At 41.1% G+C, this 15,008-nt stretch overlaps 1 protein-coding gene across 1 annotated transcript in view; it reads right to left on the reverse strand.

Annotated features, from left to right (window-relative positions):
* T265_13679 (hypothetical protein) overlaps positions 1–15,008 on the reverse strand; it is a gene marked incomplete at both ends in the record, with an annotated part of 33,357 nt that overhangs the window by 5,997 nt on the left and 12,352 nt on the right. The window contains 3 exons of the mRNA XM_009169994.1: positions 6,606–6,755; positions 11,573–11,680; positions 12,645–12,842. Coding sequence (XP_009168258.1) covers positions 6,606–6,755; positions 11,573–11,680; positions 12,645–12,842 — 456 coding nt within the window. The remainder of the gene's footprint in view (positions 1–6,605; positions 6,756–11,572; positions 11,681–12,644; positions 12,843–15,008) is intronic.

A 15,008-nucleotide genomic window follows, 5' to 3' on the forward strand; every position in this document is an offset into this window, starting at 1 on the left:
CAAAATCTTTGATTGATTGGCCGAGAGGGCAATCATAGACTGAGGGTTATGCTTACATATGCTATTTTGATTTTCACTGAAAAAAATCTTGTGATATATACTCAAACACAAGGGCGGTTAGGAAGCGAGAACAGGATGGAAGTCTTTCATTTTTAGGGGTTTCTGAACTGCAAGATTCTCACACACGTACTAAGATCCTTTTTAGTGTACACTGATATATGAAATGTCTGTATCCTGCAGTATTTAGTGCGCGGGATATTACCAGGAATGTACTGTGCTTACCTAATTTCTTGGGCACCAAAACCACTGAGGACATTGACAGTCAGTCACGTGTGAAATATCAGACAGATGGTCAAAACAACCGCGTGGTTGCGGTAGTCAATGACGTTTGTTAGCAAGTGCTGGAAAAGCATCTTGCGGTAAGATTTTTGATGAAATGTAACTGCAAATCACACCGGTCCCTGGGTGGCAGTAAAACACGATTGCATAAACGGCACGGCCAGGTGAATGAGTCCCTCTTGCCACTGGGTTCCATTTTTCGATCGGTTCTATATTCGCACAATCAGTAAGCCAAATTATGGATTTCGTGTTTTGAAGCAGTTTTGAAGCATTGTGCTGACAGATGAGTGATTCCCGGAGGCTCTTGTGGTTTGATGAAGCCAAAACATTGTCCAATGCCCGAATACGTAAGATTCGAAAATCGCCGTTTGGGTTTTTCCATCTACACCCTGAATCATCAAAGATCCACCATTGCAAGCTAAATAACTGGTGTTCGGAATTGCTGTTCAAGCATCAAATTGATATTACGCCGTGGAGCGCATATCCAGATAGCTATGTCAAAATATTTCTCCCATTTTATGGTGCTAGCTCAAAATAGGTCCGGTCGGACTGGTAGGAAATCGTTTAAATTCGCAACTTTGCAGCAATCCAAAAAATCTTTGATCCTGATTCCGTATAGATCAGTGTTTGACTGTGAGCGACATTTATCGATTTCTTCCGATAAGCTGTCAGTAATCGTGCTATCTGGGCATGGATGATTATCGCTCACATGATTGATTGACAACATGCAGGCGAACATCAATCAACACATGAGGTAAATCCCCGAGAAGTGTTGTCCAGTAATCCTTAAACAATACTGAGCTTGTTGACCGTGAGGTTTGTTCCTCAAGTCAGGCATACTTGTGGTCAGCTGAGTTAACTGAGCTCAAGTCCACATCCGGGTGTGTTACATAATGCGGTGGGCTCGAACGTCAGAAAACCGAATTTTATTTTCATTTAGTGATACGGCTTCCGTGAAATCGAAGAAGCGTTGAGTGTTTCCAATAGCGTTTTGTAAGTTGTAATTTGGAACAAACGAATTGGGGAAAAAGCACTTCACTTACTTTCATCACTTTTGTTTAGGAAAAAGTTCACGAGCCAGCCGAACACTTAACTGAAAAAAACACTTGAAAGTGCACTAGTTTTTTTTGTTTTGTCCCTTGGTAGACGTTCGAAGTAGCTCCCGAAATTATTCGACTCATATTTTGGTAGTTGCAAGTAATTTTGCTGATACAGTGCGAGTCCATATGTAATACCAATATCTGGAGATTGGCCCACCAAAATCCTGTTAGTCAACACATAAACAAGTTGCCATTGTGACTGCTATTCATTAGGAATAACAAGCTAATGTCGTTTAATTTTATCCAGGATAAATCTGTCAAGACTTAAGAACTTAGGGAAGGATAAAAATAAGAGAATTGGCGAACTAAAATTCCAGCATCTACCTTACTATGAAAAGGATATTGGATTTGCGTTTTATCATTTCTTGAAAGTATGTACATCCAGACACACATTCGGTGGTCGGAATAGTAAGAAAGACGTTAATAATACAGTCATTCGCAAACATATTTGGCTTTGCAAGAAAACCGTCTGATGTTTTCAAGCAACCGTCTTATATTGCAGTTGGTAGGGTATCCGAAATATCGCGATACTTGTACGGGCGTGATACACTAGTCATAAAATTGCTGACATTCACGACCGAGTTCGCCCTTCTTGGGACTTGAAAACATCTCAAACGAGAGATTCAGTCGGGTTCAGGGTAAATCTTTCGCAAAAACAAGCCTGTTTGTAAATGAGTGCATTTCGCTAATTTCGTGCCATTTGTGCTCTAGCAGAACGAACGGTTGACGAAAACTCGGGGACTGGGCATAACTAATGAGCTTCAAGCGGTCGTGGGCAGTCACATAGTTTTCAGTTCCTTATAAGTAGTGTATGACGTCTATAAAGGTGGCATATTATTTTTATCTGACGAACTTTGACTCTTGGATATGTTGGAAAGAAGTTCAGTCAAACAAAACGCTTACCAAAGCACTACGATGGGATTACTACAGGTTGAACGTGGGCGGAGCGATGTTGCCGAAATTTCGTCTGTTGTTTGTTTATACATAACAACAAAACGCTTGAGCCTCTCTTCAGATTTTGAATTTAAAATGCATTAGCGCAAGTGTTAGTTGTCCTCATTTCGCAGGATTTTATCCAAAATCGTGATTAGTTGACCGGTAACAAAGCGTATATTAGGAAGTGACGTCTAACAGTTGAGTAGCACAAATGAGGCAATGTATACTTCTGTTGAAGCTGTTGAGATATGTAAGTCGGAATAAAAACTTCGGACACCGAAACGTATCACAGAGAAATGTGAAACGATGATATGTAGTAAATTTACCGAACCACGGGAACTGTTCTACCAAGCAATCGGCAATGGACTAGGTGTTTGTTCATTCATTGGTTCTGATGCCCTCATCAGCTCACTGATTATAAGTTGTTTTCACTGTTTTGGCGATTTGCTATACTCTGCTGTCTAGCTAAGACAAGAAAACTACTTGGCTAAAACTATTTCGGAAGTTTTCTCTTGGAGACACAGACTCAGGATTTGTGAGTGTTATTACACTTGTGGTTAATGGTGTGAGATTGATGGTCGATTTTGGGGAGTAGATAACGCAATGAGCATGTCGTAAACTGGTTCTGCTAGACCAGCAGCGGTAAACGGTACTGGCACATTAACTTTGATAGCCTTAGACGTAATACACTACTCACAACGTCGCTGAAAACTGTTCGACAACCCACGACCACTTTCGCTCCTCTTGGGGCTCATCAGGCAGGCGCAGTTCCCGAGTTTCTGTCAACCTTTTGTTCCACTCAGACCCAAATTGCACGAAATCGGCGAAATACACTCATTTGACAACAGATTTGTTTTTGCAGGAGACTCACCTGGAACCCAGCTAAATCTATCGTTTACGATGTTTCTAAGCTTTACTGTGATAAGCAGTTATCACGCTGTCTATTCCGGTCTGTTTATAGGAACGTAATGTGTAAAATCCACCCGTCGATGCCTGACCAACAGCAGTTAATGAGTCTGATACAGGCAGGAAGCATTGAAAGTATGGTTTGCATATATACACGACGTGAGATCGAAATAGCTAAAGTATGTTTCGCAATAAAATCGTGGTTGAACATTTCCGGTACTTCTGGTGAAAAAGACTTCCTGACATGTTTCAAGTTGTCCACGGCTTGCTTGTCAGGCCTTTTCTCTCACCGGTTACTACATCCTATCGGGCTACAAAGATCGAAGCAGTATCTTTGGTTAACACCTGTAGTGCAAAGGTTTTCACAGAAGATCCATGATGGTTTGCACGGATTACCTGGATCAAAAGTCATGTTGCAGTCTAGTATATATTTTGTGGTAAATCTTTTGACGAGCTACTTGCTAGTGAGTTGAGACTTGCGAAGTCAGACAGGCTACCTTGTTTTCACCGCGATTTCCGTCTATGAGCGGGGTAAATTTGAGTGAGCGACAATTAATTCGTCTTCTTGTTTTACGGTGACGCTCTTAATTCTGATAGAATTTCTAGGGAGGATTTTTCTCTCAAGCAGAAATTTGTTATCCGGTTAAAAACAAAATAATTAGCTAGTTCTGTAGAGCTCATAGTTGCCTGTTGAATAGGGGGCTTAAAATTATTTTAGAGCCTAGTATTCAGTGTCCTGTTTCGTTCCAGGCTTATTTTTCCTTGCTTAGTGGTCATGTTTCCCGTTAGCTACAGAACATCTAAAAAGAGAGTCTGGAACCTAGAATGAACGCCGCATCTCCCAATCGTTGGCACTTCAGCCACCGTGTGCCTATAAAACTTCCGGTAGAGGTAGCATTTTACCAAGCTTCTTGAAGGCTGCCCAGTCATGATTGTGCATTGTTCCGTGATAAGGTTCTCGTATGATTTTGGGTTCCAAAAGGATCGAACATGACTAACTCAAATGTAGCCTCAAGTGCCCAAAGGATCTCAAACTCTTAATATCCAGTGTCACTTCTTCAATTATTTTTATATTATTATTATATTATTTTGAAGGCAAACAAACCAGAAAGTTCCTGCGACCTGGTTGGCCAAAATTGATGGCAGGAAGTTTGGATTAAAGTAGTTGTCCGATGATGAGAACAACTGAAGGCAACAGTACATATCTACAACCGTAAAATACTTCTACTGAATAGTAAACAACCTTCAGAAATCACGCGTTTGGACACCGAAGACCCTATTTCCTAATGTCGACAGATTCGCTTGATTAAAATTGCTGTTAAATTGTGTTGAGTCCCTCAGTCTTTGACGTAATAAGAATTATAGCTGAGCCAAGGCAAAAAGCAGCAACAAAGTAGACAGCAGATGGCAGGCACAAATTAAGCGAATTTCGGTGCCTTTTATTTCTAGTTGTTTTCTAGTTATGTGGAACTAATTCTAACACGAAAACTGAAGGTACTTGGTCTGAAGGGCACACAACTGATTACGTATCTGTGTCGACCGAGCTCTCTCTCAAAAACATTTTCAAGCCGAAACATGACAGGCATTCGGCCCCATTTTTTTACCTGTGAAGTTGCAGTATTCTGGAATTGAAATATCAAAAACGGCTCGAGAAACAAAAAGAGGTACGTAGTATTTATGTATGTAGACGACTCGCAAAAATGCACGCGAACCGTCAGTTGCTGGTATGTAAGGTGGATGAATTGAACATTCATGTGTAAACTTCAGACACCTTATGGCTCCATGATGGAACGCGATCCCAACAAGCGTGTATGCTTAAACAACATGTATTTTTAAATTACATTTTCTGAAAACATAAAAACGGGCTCAGCGTTTTGTTGGATGGAGTATTTCAGTCCACATGATCGTGCGCTTTCTCATCCGGCCCCCGTTTAATCTTTCTACGCAGTACCAGAGAACATTCCGATATGGCGTCAAGTGGCCGTCATTAATCAGTAGTAAGATGTAAGCATCATAAACACCCGGATGTGTGAACAGGCTTGTTTGTCCTGACCAAATCTGTTTTCACACTGAGTCGACGACCCTATAACCATGACATTCAATCTGGGTGCATTAACCATTAAAAGACCTGTGATCAGGTAATGTTCACACAAGCCGCTGCGTGAAATCAAGGTTATGTTTCATGGGCTTTGCATGGTTGTGTTTCCCTTGGTTTACATAAACTATGTAAACCAAAAGATACTGTAATAAAGTTATCTCTCGGAATATTCCAGTCTCAACAACTGCGTTCCTTAGAGAAGCAATCTGGTTTTATATTGTTGTGCAGAAAACCAAGGAATGATAACCTCAACCTCGATAAGGATGCCGAAGTTCAGCTTTGTGTTCATGCCTTTTCGGTTCCAAACTTCAAGAAAGCACATTGTAATCTGATCGACTGCAGTATAAACTGGCTTTTTTCTTGCTCCAATGCGTGACATCTTAATTACTACTTGGTGGTCAGTTATCACTGAGCCATTGGCGAGGAGTTCAATTTAACTGGATAGCCTGATAGACACTTACGTTCACTCACAGAAATTCAATCGACATTCATTTGCATATCCGTGATGAATGACCTCAGGGTCCAGAATGGGCTACATTAAATTGAAATAAGCATATTCTGACGACATAACTAGCAGGTATCTAGAAGGCCAAACTCAAGTTGCGTAGCTGTGCACACAATCGAGAAGCACCTTCTTTACATGAAAAAGGAGGACATTTGTCTTACTTTATCTACCGGAGTAATTAGTTGCTCCGTTACCACACAGAAAGTAGAAAATCAAATATCGTGATCATTGCCTTACAGAAATACGTGTAGATTCAAGGTATGGAAGTGTATTTCGGTGAAACTGTTGGTTTATTCAAACGCATATAACACGGACTCCATGACCCTGCAAAACATTCTTTCAGGAGTTCCGGTTGCTCCGAGGAAGTGCGACAGAAACTTCACGACCAGGATATTTGGTGTAAAATAAAAAGTAATCAAGTTGAGCAAGGCGGGTGTATTCTGCCGGAGCAAATAACGGAAAACACGCTGCCTAGTCTTCGAAAACCATAGCAGATATACATGTAACAGATATATGCCCCTTTGAAAGTACCAAAGAATATTTTCTGCGAATTACTTTCCCAATAATCACCTCACACCTGGCAAATGACCTTGTCACTGGTTGACCGTTAACAATTTATTTGTTTCAAATTGTGGTCTCTTTTCAATAGAACCATGCACATTATGGTGTATTCATACCTCAATCTGATGTAGCCAATCACAGTGGGAATACTGACACTCACCATAATAAGAAATACGTTCCAATAAAAGTACCCAGGACGTCTTGCCGCACGACACGTCACAGATAGACAGGGATGACTTTTCATCGAGCTGGAATACTCTTGTTTGATTATGCGCTTGGTGATTTCCACGTGTTCATGAAGCTTCCATTCCTGTTCAGTAATTTGAACAAATAGGAAAAAAGAATCAACCTATGTTCAGATGCGAACATTTTGAACCCCTCTTTTTTAAACCATGTTGTCCTGTCGGTAACAAATAGTGTTGAACTTGAAAAAATATTTTGTCAGATTCACTGCGGAAAACCCGAAGATATGTTTCGTTCCTCACTGTGTGGATTTGTGCACCAGACTATCACTAAAATTCAGCCTTATGTGGCTGTCGAAATACGACAGCAAGTGAGAGAAATTAGGAAGTTTCTTAGGGTAAAATGCGAAGGTGTACGCAAACAGGTCGTGACAGGTTACGCCGTTCATAAGATACAGATAAGTATGGTCGTTTGATGACAGTACTCCACAACTTATCGCTTTATAATAATTTACTAATTTAAAAAGAATTCGAGTCCCACCAAACCGTAGGAGCATGTGACTGAAGCTAGTAATAGCAATGGTTGTTTGCGTGGGGCCTATTTACATAAGGCAAAGCCTTGCAACTGACATAGTGAGCATATTAACATGCTATTAATTGGGATACTATACTCAGCCGTATTCGAAGGATCCATTTCGTTCCCATCGGGTAGGCTTGATGGGTGGTAGAAAGTTGTTGAAGTGCGTAACACGCTCCACAGAGCTGTTATGTCCCTGACATGCAGTTCACCTTGCTAAATTATATGAGCACGAGTGCTGGCGAAATTTCAGCCTTACCAGTTTTATCACCTGAACGGACTGTTGAAAAATGACTATGTGACCATTACAACATGTACTCGGTTTTTATAAGCTTTCGTAAAAATCCTGCTAATTTCATGATATATGCGTTGAGCAGAACCTATTCTAATGCCTGCATCAACATCGCTGTTTCCACATTTAGCTTGCCTGCTGACTCCGGATCCGCCCATTTGACATGCACATCATTCGTCTTAACTCGTGAAGTTTTCTCCTCCCGGTGAGCTGCAAACTTGCTATTCTTCAGTTTATTCCAGCTCTCTTATACGTTTTGAGGTCGGTCGCATATATATATATATATGTTATATATTATATATATACATATATATATATATATATATATATTAATTGGATGAAAACTTAGGAGTTAGCGGAGCTGGTATCACAGTAACTACTTAAAACCGCATAGTATGCGGCCTGCTTTAATCTGTCGGTCACTTCGTCACCTAAGAAAAAAGCCGCGGCTTTGATAGAAAAATTCCAGAATTTGAGGACCGAACTTCTAGTGACTGATCTCAATGATAAGAAGCAAATTTCTGGTATAATTTTTCGGGACATACTGTTGAAAAATGTCAACTGAGTGAAAAATGACAGAACTGCACGCTGGAACTTGAGATACAACTACGCTGGCATCTCGTGTCACCCTCCAACAAGTCACAAATTAGGTTACTTGTACATGCCAAATGAATCCCAAGGTGACAGGCAAAAAGATGTCGAGTGTGCCGCACAACAAAGATGCAAACAAATGACTATCCAATGATTATTGAACGACCTGCGTTGTGAACTCCCATACGAATGAACACGGACCAGACACTTCTGTAAATTTGGAATTTGGCCTACCTGATGAACCTTAAGATGGGCGACACCGGTCGTGGGATGTCGAAGTGTTTTCAGCAACCCTATCTCGAACAGCGTACCAAGTGAAATATGAGGCAGCCTGGTCTAGCACTTTCAGTTGCTTAAAAAGATGAATGACAGATTCAACTTGGTTTCAGAATCCCCTGTCAAAACCAGATTGACATGAAAATGAATGTATTTGTCAAAACTTTGATATACAATACCCCCAAGGGAAAAACAGGATCATATGGAAAGAGCCGGTTCTTCACATGAGTATACAAACGAGGAGCATTCCTAAAGCCTCTTATCCGAGTTTGTTACCATGATATCACAGTAGCTCATGATCATACCGTAACTAGTACAACTATAATGATAATGATGGTGGGAATTAAATGGTTCAAATGGGATTTGCGTTGTTCACCTTGGCGTTTAGCATAGATTCTAAAGCACACCATTTGATGTACGAATTAACCCGGACCATCGATATGAATCCGTTTTGCGAAAGTGTGCCCACTGACAAATTACCATGGTGTTAACCACAAACTCGACCAAACATTTTATCTATGACATTATTCGAGTGATTCTGCGGTACAAATGTCGTCGAACGTTTCGAGACTTATCCGTACATTTTTTTAATGGAACGCACTACTCATAAATTTGGTGAAAACTTCGACAATCCACGACCAGTAGGCAAACAAAGTCCTCAGCTTCCATCGGATCTACTTTCTACCTGAAAAATAAATTACACATGACTGATGAAGTGAGCAATATGAAACTCGTGGACTATATTGGCCTGATGAGCACCAAAATGGGAAAAGACGGTAGTGGAGTGTTAAAGATGTGTCAGTAATCCTATGAGTATTGTATGTCAAGAGAGTATGCCGATTTTTATGACAGTCAAGAAATTAAAACAGCAGACGCTCCACTCCTGTTTCATTTGTAAGGTTTCCATGGAGATAAAGGAACGCAGATTAGATCAGTGACACTGTTCATTCATTCAGAGGGCAAAGGTGAAAGGCATATTTACAAAATGCATGCCAAGTTTTACTGCTCCCAGTTGGAATGTGCACAATTTTCTGAAATCTTGGATTCCCATAAGAATACCGTTCGTCATTCGGCATTTTTTACTGCAATTTTTTCATTTTCTTCTGAAAAATGGATGCACACGGAAGAATGCTTTCTGCTGTTTGCTGTATATTTTACTTTGTACGTCACTACATCTTCTAAAGGTTGAAAGCGGTTTCTACATTTATTTCGTTCGTGACCTGTAATATATGAGGATATCTGGATGGAAGCGTTGCCGAGTGATTTATTACAGCTGGTCTGTGTACTTTTCGCGGATTCTTAAACCCCAAAAATCGTGAATGTGGGATGCCATCAAGTTGCGTGAGATGCACGTGAATAGAAGAAAAAACTGGTGACCCAATAAACGTTCGTCAAGCAAAAGTCCAAAGGTACATTCGAATGTCAGCTATGCCTCCAAAGTATTTCCGTCGTAACCCTGCTACTTTTTTGATGTTACTTCATCACTGAGATTAAGCATTTGGAATTTATATGTATTCAATCGCGAACCAATCTCGTAAAACAGGGAATTCGGCCTCGGGGTGTTCGGGCATCCGGGTGGTCAAATAATGGTACTGAAGTGGGAAAACTGTTTGCCGAATAAGCTGTAAGTGACAATGGTTGAGTTCACTTAGCCGCGTCCACCCCACGAACGGCTTAAATCACTTATCACAACAAGTGATCGTGGTGGTATTGTTGAATCTTTCACCGGCTAAACTTTCTTTTCATGACCTTTGAGAATTCTTAAAACGGATCTTAAAGGATGGGCAGGCCGTCGTTGCCCGGCCAATCGGAAGTCTCTTTATTTCTGCAAGGTCCCCGAATTGTCCGAGGGACCGCTTCGCGTTCAAGTTGCCTCACTTCTGCATGTCGTTATATTCCTACAGTGTGCATCGGTTATTCTAATCACAATCAATCTGACGGGAGGACTACCAATCAGATTAGCTTTCCATTGAGACTAGCCCCGTCCACGTAGTTTCGTTGGTTTCAGAAAAGCCCGAAGGCGGTTGTTGTGATAGGTATCCACGGAGTACCATCGTAGTAAGAAAAAAGCTCACTTCTGGAACGCCAAAACTGCAGAACTTAACCGCAAATAAGTGCGGTGGCGCCTTTCAAATAGATAAAAAAGGAAATACAATGTTTTTCTCCGCGGGGATTTGTGAGAAGATTACTTCTGAATACCCCCAATAAGGATGAAACAGCTCTACAGTACTTCTTGTTTTTTTTTCATGGACTGGCTTCATTCCACCGTTAAGGATTCGATATGGTGATGGATTTTCGAAAGAATTTCACTGCACAAACAAATTGCGATGTACAAACTGCTATTGTCTTGGCTATCATAGTGCTCCGCTGATCCTGTTACTAGCAAAGCACTTTGTCAGTCTGTACCACTGGCCTACCAGTTCTTTTTGTGGACTGAATGGCCCGCATATGTTCAACCTCAAGAAATGAGTTCAACACTAGAACCTTACGGTCCCATCCGGAACTAAACCCGTGTGGGCCTGAATCCTGATCGATGTAAGTGGTATTGCACACTTGAAATGAAAAAGATGGGACACAGGTATATCATCAATCCCTACTGGTAAGCTAGGTTGAGTTGGTGTAAACATAATCCATTTAACTTTAGTGTCGGGGCTCACCAATAAAATGCAATGCAAAAAATAATGGTTCCATATACACCCCTGTGATATATGCCTGGCAATCCGAATGGATATACCTCATTGCATTTTTACTGCAAGTGAAATGAGACTTATTTTTACTGGTTAGTTGGCTTGCTCAAACTTAACTGGGGACTAAAGCAAGAAAAGATTGCTTCGAGTATTCCTATTAATTAAGCACATTTAAATGACTACCCCAAGGCTATAACGTTTCGTTATTATAACTATCCGTTAGCTGGAAGAAGCATTCCTCCGGAGCAGACGGATCTCTTGTTCAATCCTAAAGAGGGCAGTTGAGGAGCTAACACAATTTCCCTATCATTGTGTACTGTTATCGACGCTCTTTTCAAAGTTGTGATTACTTAACCATGCATTTCAGTTTCGTGACTGCAGACAACCGGCCCTCGAAAACTGATCAATTTGAAAAAAACTGTAACACGGTTTTTAGGGCGTCTAGCTTATTGTTTGCTTTACCCTAGAAGCGAATTGAAATCTATGCGCGAACAAATGGGTTTTCAGTAAGAAGGAACATACCTGTTGATCAACGAAGGTTTGAATGTTGATGGCAGACATTTCGTTTTGATCAGGGATGATATCCACTTCCGTGTCAGGTCGTTCGGTTGTTACAGTGATTGTAAGGTCCTGCGGGGTGCGACATATCATGAAAAGCTTTGCTGACAAATAGATTTACAAAATCTTTGAAGAAAGGAAAACTGACAGCTTAAACTGTGAACTTAGGAAGACGAGTTTTTTTCTGGATAAGGGGGTAGTCTTGGACACAATGAATTCACGAATATGTCACAGTGACGCTGCTCAAAACTACTGAGACTGGTCGGGAAGTAGCGTGATCATCTGACACTTCGCTTATGTCAGTTTGTATTTAATGTAGACTTATCTGCCTTGCGAAACCCCTACGATGTTGTGAATTCAGCCGCTGTATTCATCGTTTGGCATTTTTTACGACGCTTCATCAGAAAGGGGTATAAAATCATGTAGGTGGTTGGTATTTGTTCAGACGACAACTTTATGGTGTTAAGTGTACCAACTGAAACCCGTTCATATCGTTTTCATCGTCCGTTGGAGAGGCACAGTTTTTTACAGAGGACGTAAACTACATCAGACAAAACGCATTGTTGTGCACTCATATCAGTCAGCTCATATGTCCACAGAATTCCGTTTTGGTTTGTTTTAACTCCGAAGACACAAGGTCCCTTGTTACATAACGGGACTTTTTAAATATTCATATTAAATGTTCAGTCACGCCATTGAATGTGCGTAAAATATGGAAAAAAACTTATCGAAATGTACCACTACTTCAGCCTGTCGGGACGGACAGAAAAGAGAGATTCCGGGTTGTAAGTTTTACGAATTCCTTGGGTTAAACTCAATATCGTTGGGGCAACTTCTGAAAAAAATGGTTTCTGTGCGCAGTCTTAGAGGATCATTTGAAAGGGAATTGTTACAAAAGCCAATGATAAAACATACTACATATGCTTTAGACTCTTAAGCAGTTCCAGGAGTAAATATTGGCTTGCGGTCTATGCGTGCTGTGACAAGTACAAATATAAAGTAAATGTTCGAACTGGGAAAACGAACGTCTGTGTACCTGTACATCGAGTGGGAAATCATTCAATTCCAACGTCTCCAAAAATACTCCCTTAATCCGTCGTCTCTCAACAAGGTAAACTTCACCGGCATCGTTTTCTTGAGCCACCAGCCACTGGGTTTCCTTTGTTTCGCTCAAAATATTATCAATGAATAGCAGAGGGTTCCAGTACTGCTCCAGTTCCGTAATTGTCAGTTCCTTCCAAGCAAAAAACAACGAATTATAATTGGAACCGTACAATCTCGTGAACCGAACAGCAAATCGTGCAATTAGTTGGTCAGCAGTTTTAAAAATATATTCATTTATTTTTAGTCACACGACCCCTCTAAACTGGAGATTGACCTTTCCGATGAGCTCACATGAATTCATTTTCTGGTACGCAATCTCATCTTTTTTTCCCGACGCGTGTCGTGTCAGGATTTCAACAAAAGGATTAAAAACTATTCAAGAGCAGCGAGAAAATGGTTCGTGGAATAAACGGAAAAGTAATTAATTGATCAACACATCTAGAATGGTTACCCGGCGATTGTGTGGGCCGTCGGGCAAACCGGGCACATCGGTCAAGTGTGGTCAAGTGTTCACCTGATCAGTCGTGATAAATCAGGTGCATCCAGTTTGTGTTGGTGGCGCCGGCGTCGAATGTCAGATGTCCGAATTTGACACGGCCATGAATCTGCAAGCTCTGATAAGAGCACAACCTGAGTCTGTTGCTACCATACATCGGTATGGACTCATCAGAATTATCACGCCCCGGCGGGAATAGGGCTGTTCAAAAGCGAGTGACGTGAGCATGAATCTCGCAACCACGAACAACTAAGAGTGTCTTTTATCACAAAGTCACCGCTTGCTTTCAATCCGCGGAACAAGATGCCGGTCCACACCCACAGGGTGGTCATTCGTCCATTTCTTGTTTTGTAAAGCGGAGTATTTTGAGTGCACAACAATGCTGCCTGACATGGGAACTTGCGAAGAACTTTTATGCTTTAATGACGCTTAAAAGTTCCGTCACGTGACCCAGCTTTGTGAATGGTCACATGAACAACCACAGCTAGCCGTTTAAATTCATCTACAGTGCTCCATAGTTTGAAAAAGGTATTATCCGGTACCTTGCTGTCCAAAGCTAACCCGCCTTAGTCAAGCAACATATCTAACTAGAACAATTCATTTAACAGACATTCAGACTACCCTCTGTTCAATTAGACGGGATTTTCATTTTAATACCATTCAATTACCTAAGCCCAGCGCTCTCTGTAATTTGCGAATCTGCATGCCCTACCTATTTTGACGACCAGTGTTTTAACCATAGGATACGCAATGACTCAACGAAGAGATGCCAAAAACATTGATACATATGGTTTTTCTTTATTGATGACACTAGAAGATTGTTCAGTCAGTTGAGAACTTCGTTTCTTTGGGTGTGGTGCTGTTCCTATTGAATCTTACTTTGGCCTGACAGCTGTGTTTAACAGTCAGTTACTATCAGCAATAAAAGTATGACAGTGCTAGCGTGGGTGAAGTTTTCGGATACTCGTGAAGTTTCGCCTCTCTAGTTGTCAAAGAAATTATTTATCTCCAGAAAACGTGTGCACAGCTCCACCAACACGCTATAATGAGACCCCGGAAAGGTGAAGGATACCGAATCTTTTGTCTTCAAGTTGCTTGCTGGTTAGTCGGTCCTTTTTCAAGATCGCTCATTACGGGGAGAAATATTCAGGCTGCTAACCAGCCGCCAGGCTGTTTGAATCAGATCAGAGCGTGACTCTCAGATTCGCAGACATTGGCTTTTCAAGACTAGTCTTGCGGTCTTTGGTTGCTAGCCATATCCAGTTACCTATAAGTTCATTTGACGTGTCTCAATTGATACGAAATGTTTTTGTATGGTTGAGTGATCGAGGTTCGGTTGCCGTTTTTTATTACGGGCTTTCCTCGCATCCCAAAAGGTATCCCCAAGGAGCTGGAGAAGTTATCTTCGAATACACAAAGACCACCACTAGCTCAACCCAACACTAATTCCCAAACGTTCATCCAAGCCACCACGTCCAAAACTTAGCGAACAATACGGACCCCATATGTTATTGTTAAATCCGGTCAGTTTTCTGTATCTTACTAACATACACTTCAAAATCTTCAGACTGACGTTTCCACACTTCAGACTTTTTTCTCGACTGTCTATTCCTGTGGGAAAATGTTCATTTAGAGGCGGCTGTGTTTCAAAACAATTTGGGCTTAGTTGAGATATACTAGTTTGGAAATGACCGATATTAACGAGGCACTTAAATGGACTTCTTGTTCATGATCTCTCCAACTGAACATGTTCCACGGAGAACGCCTCATATCTCAGTACGTACGGTCATTCGAAATTTC

Source organism: Opisthorchis viverrini (genome assembly GCF_000715545.1).
Source record: "Opisthorchis viverrini unplaced genomic scaffold opera_v5_87, whole genome shotgun sequence".
NCBI classification, from domain to species: domain Eukaryota; kingdom Metazoa; phylum Platyhelminthes; class Trematoda; order Opisthorchiida; family Opisthorchiidae; genus Opisthorchis; species Opisthorchis viverrini.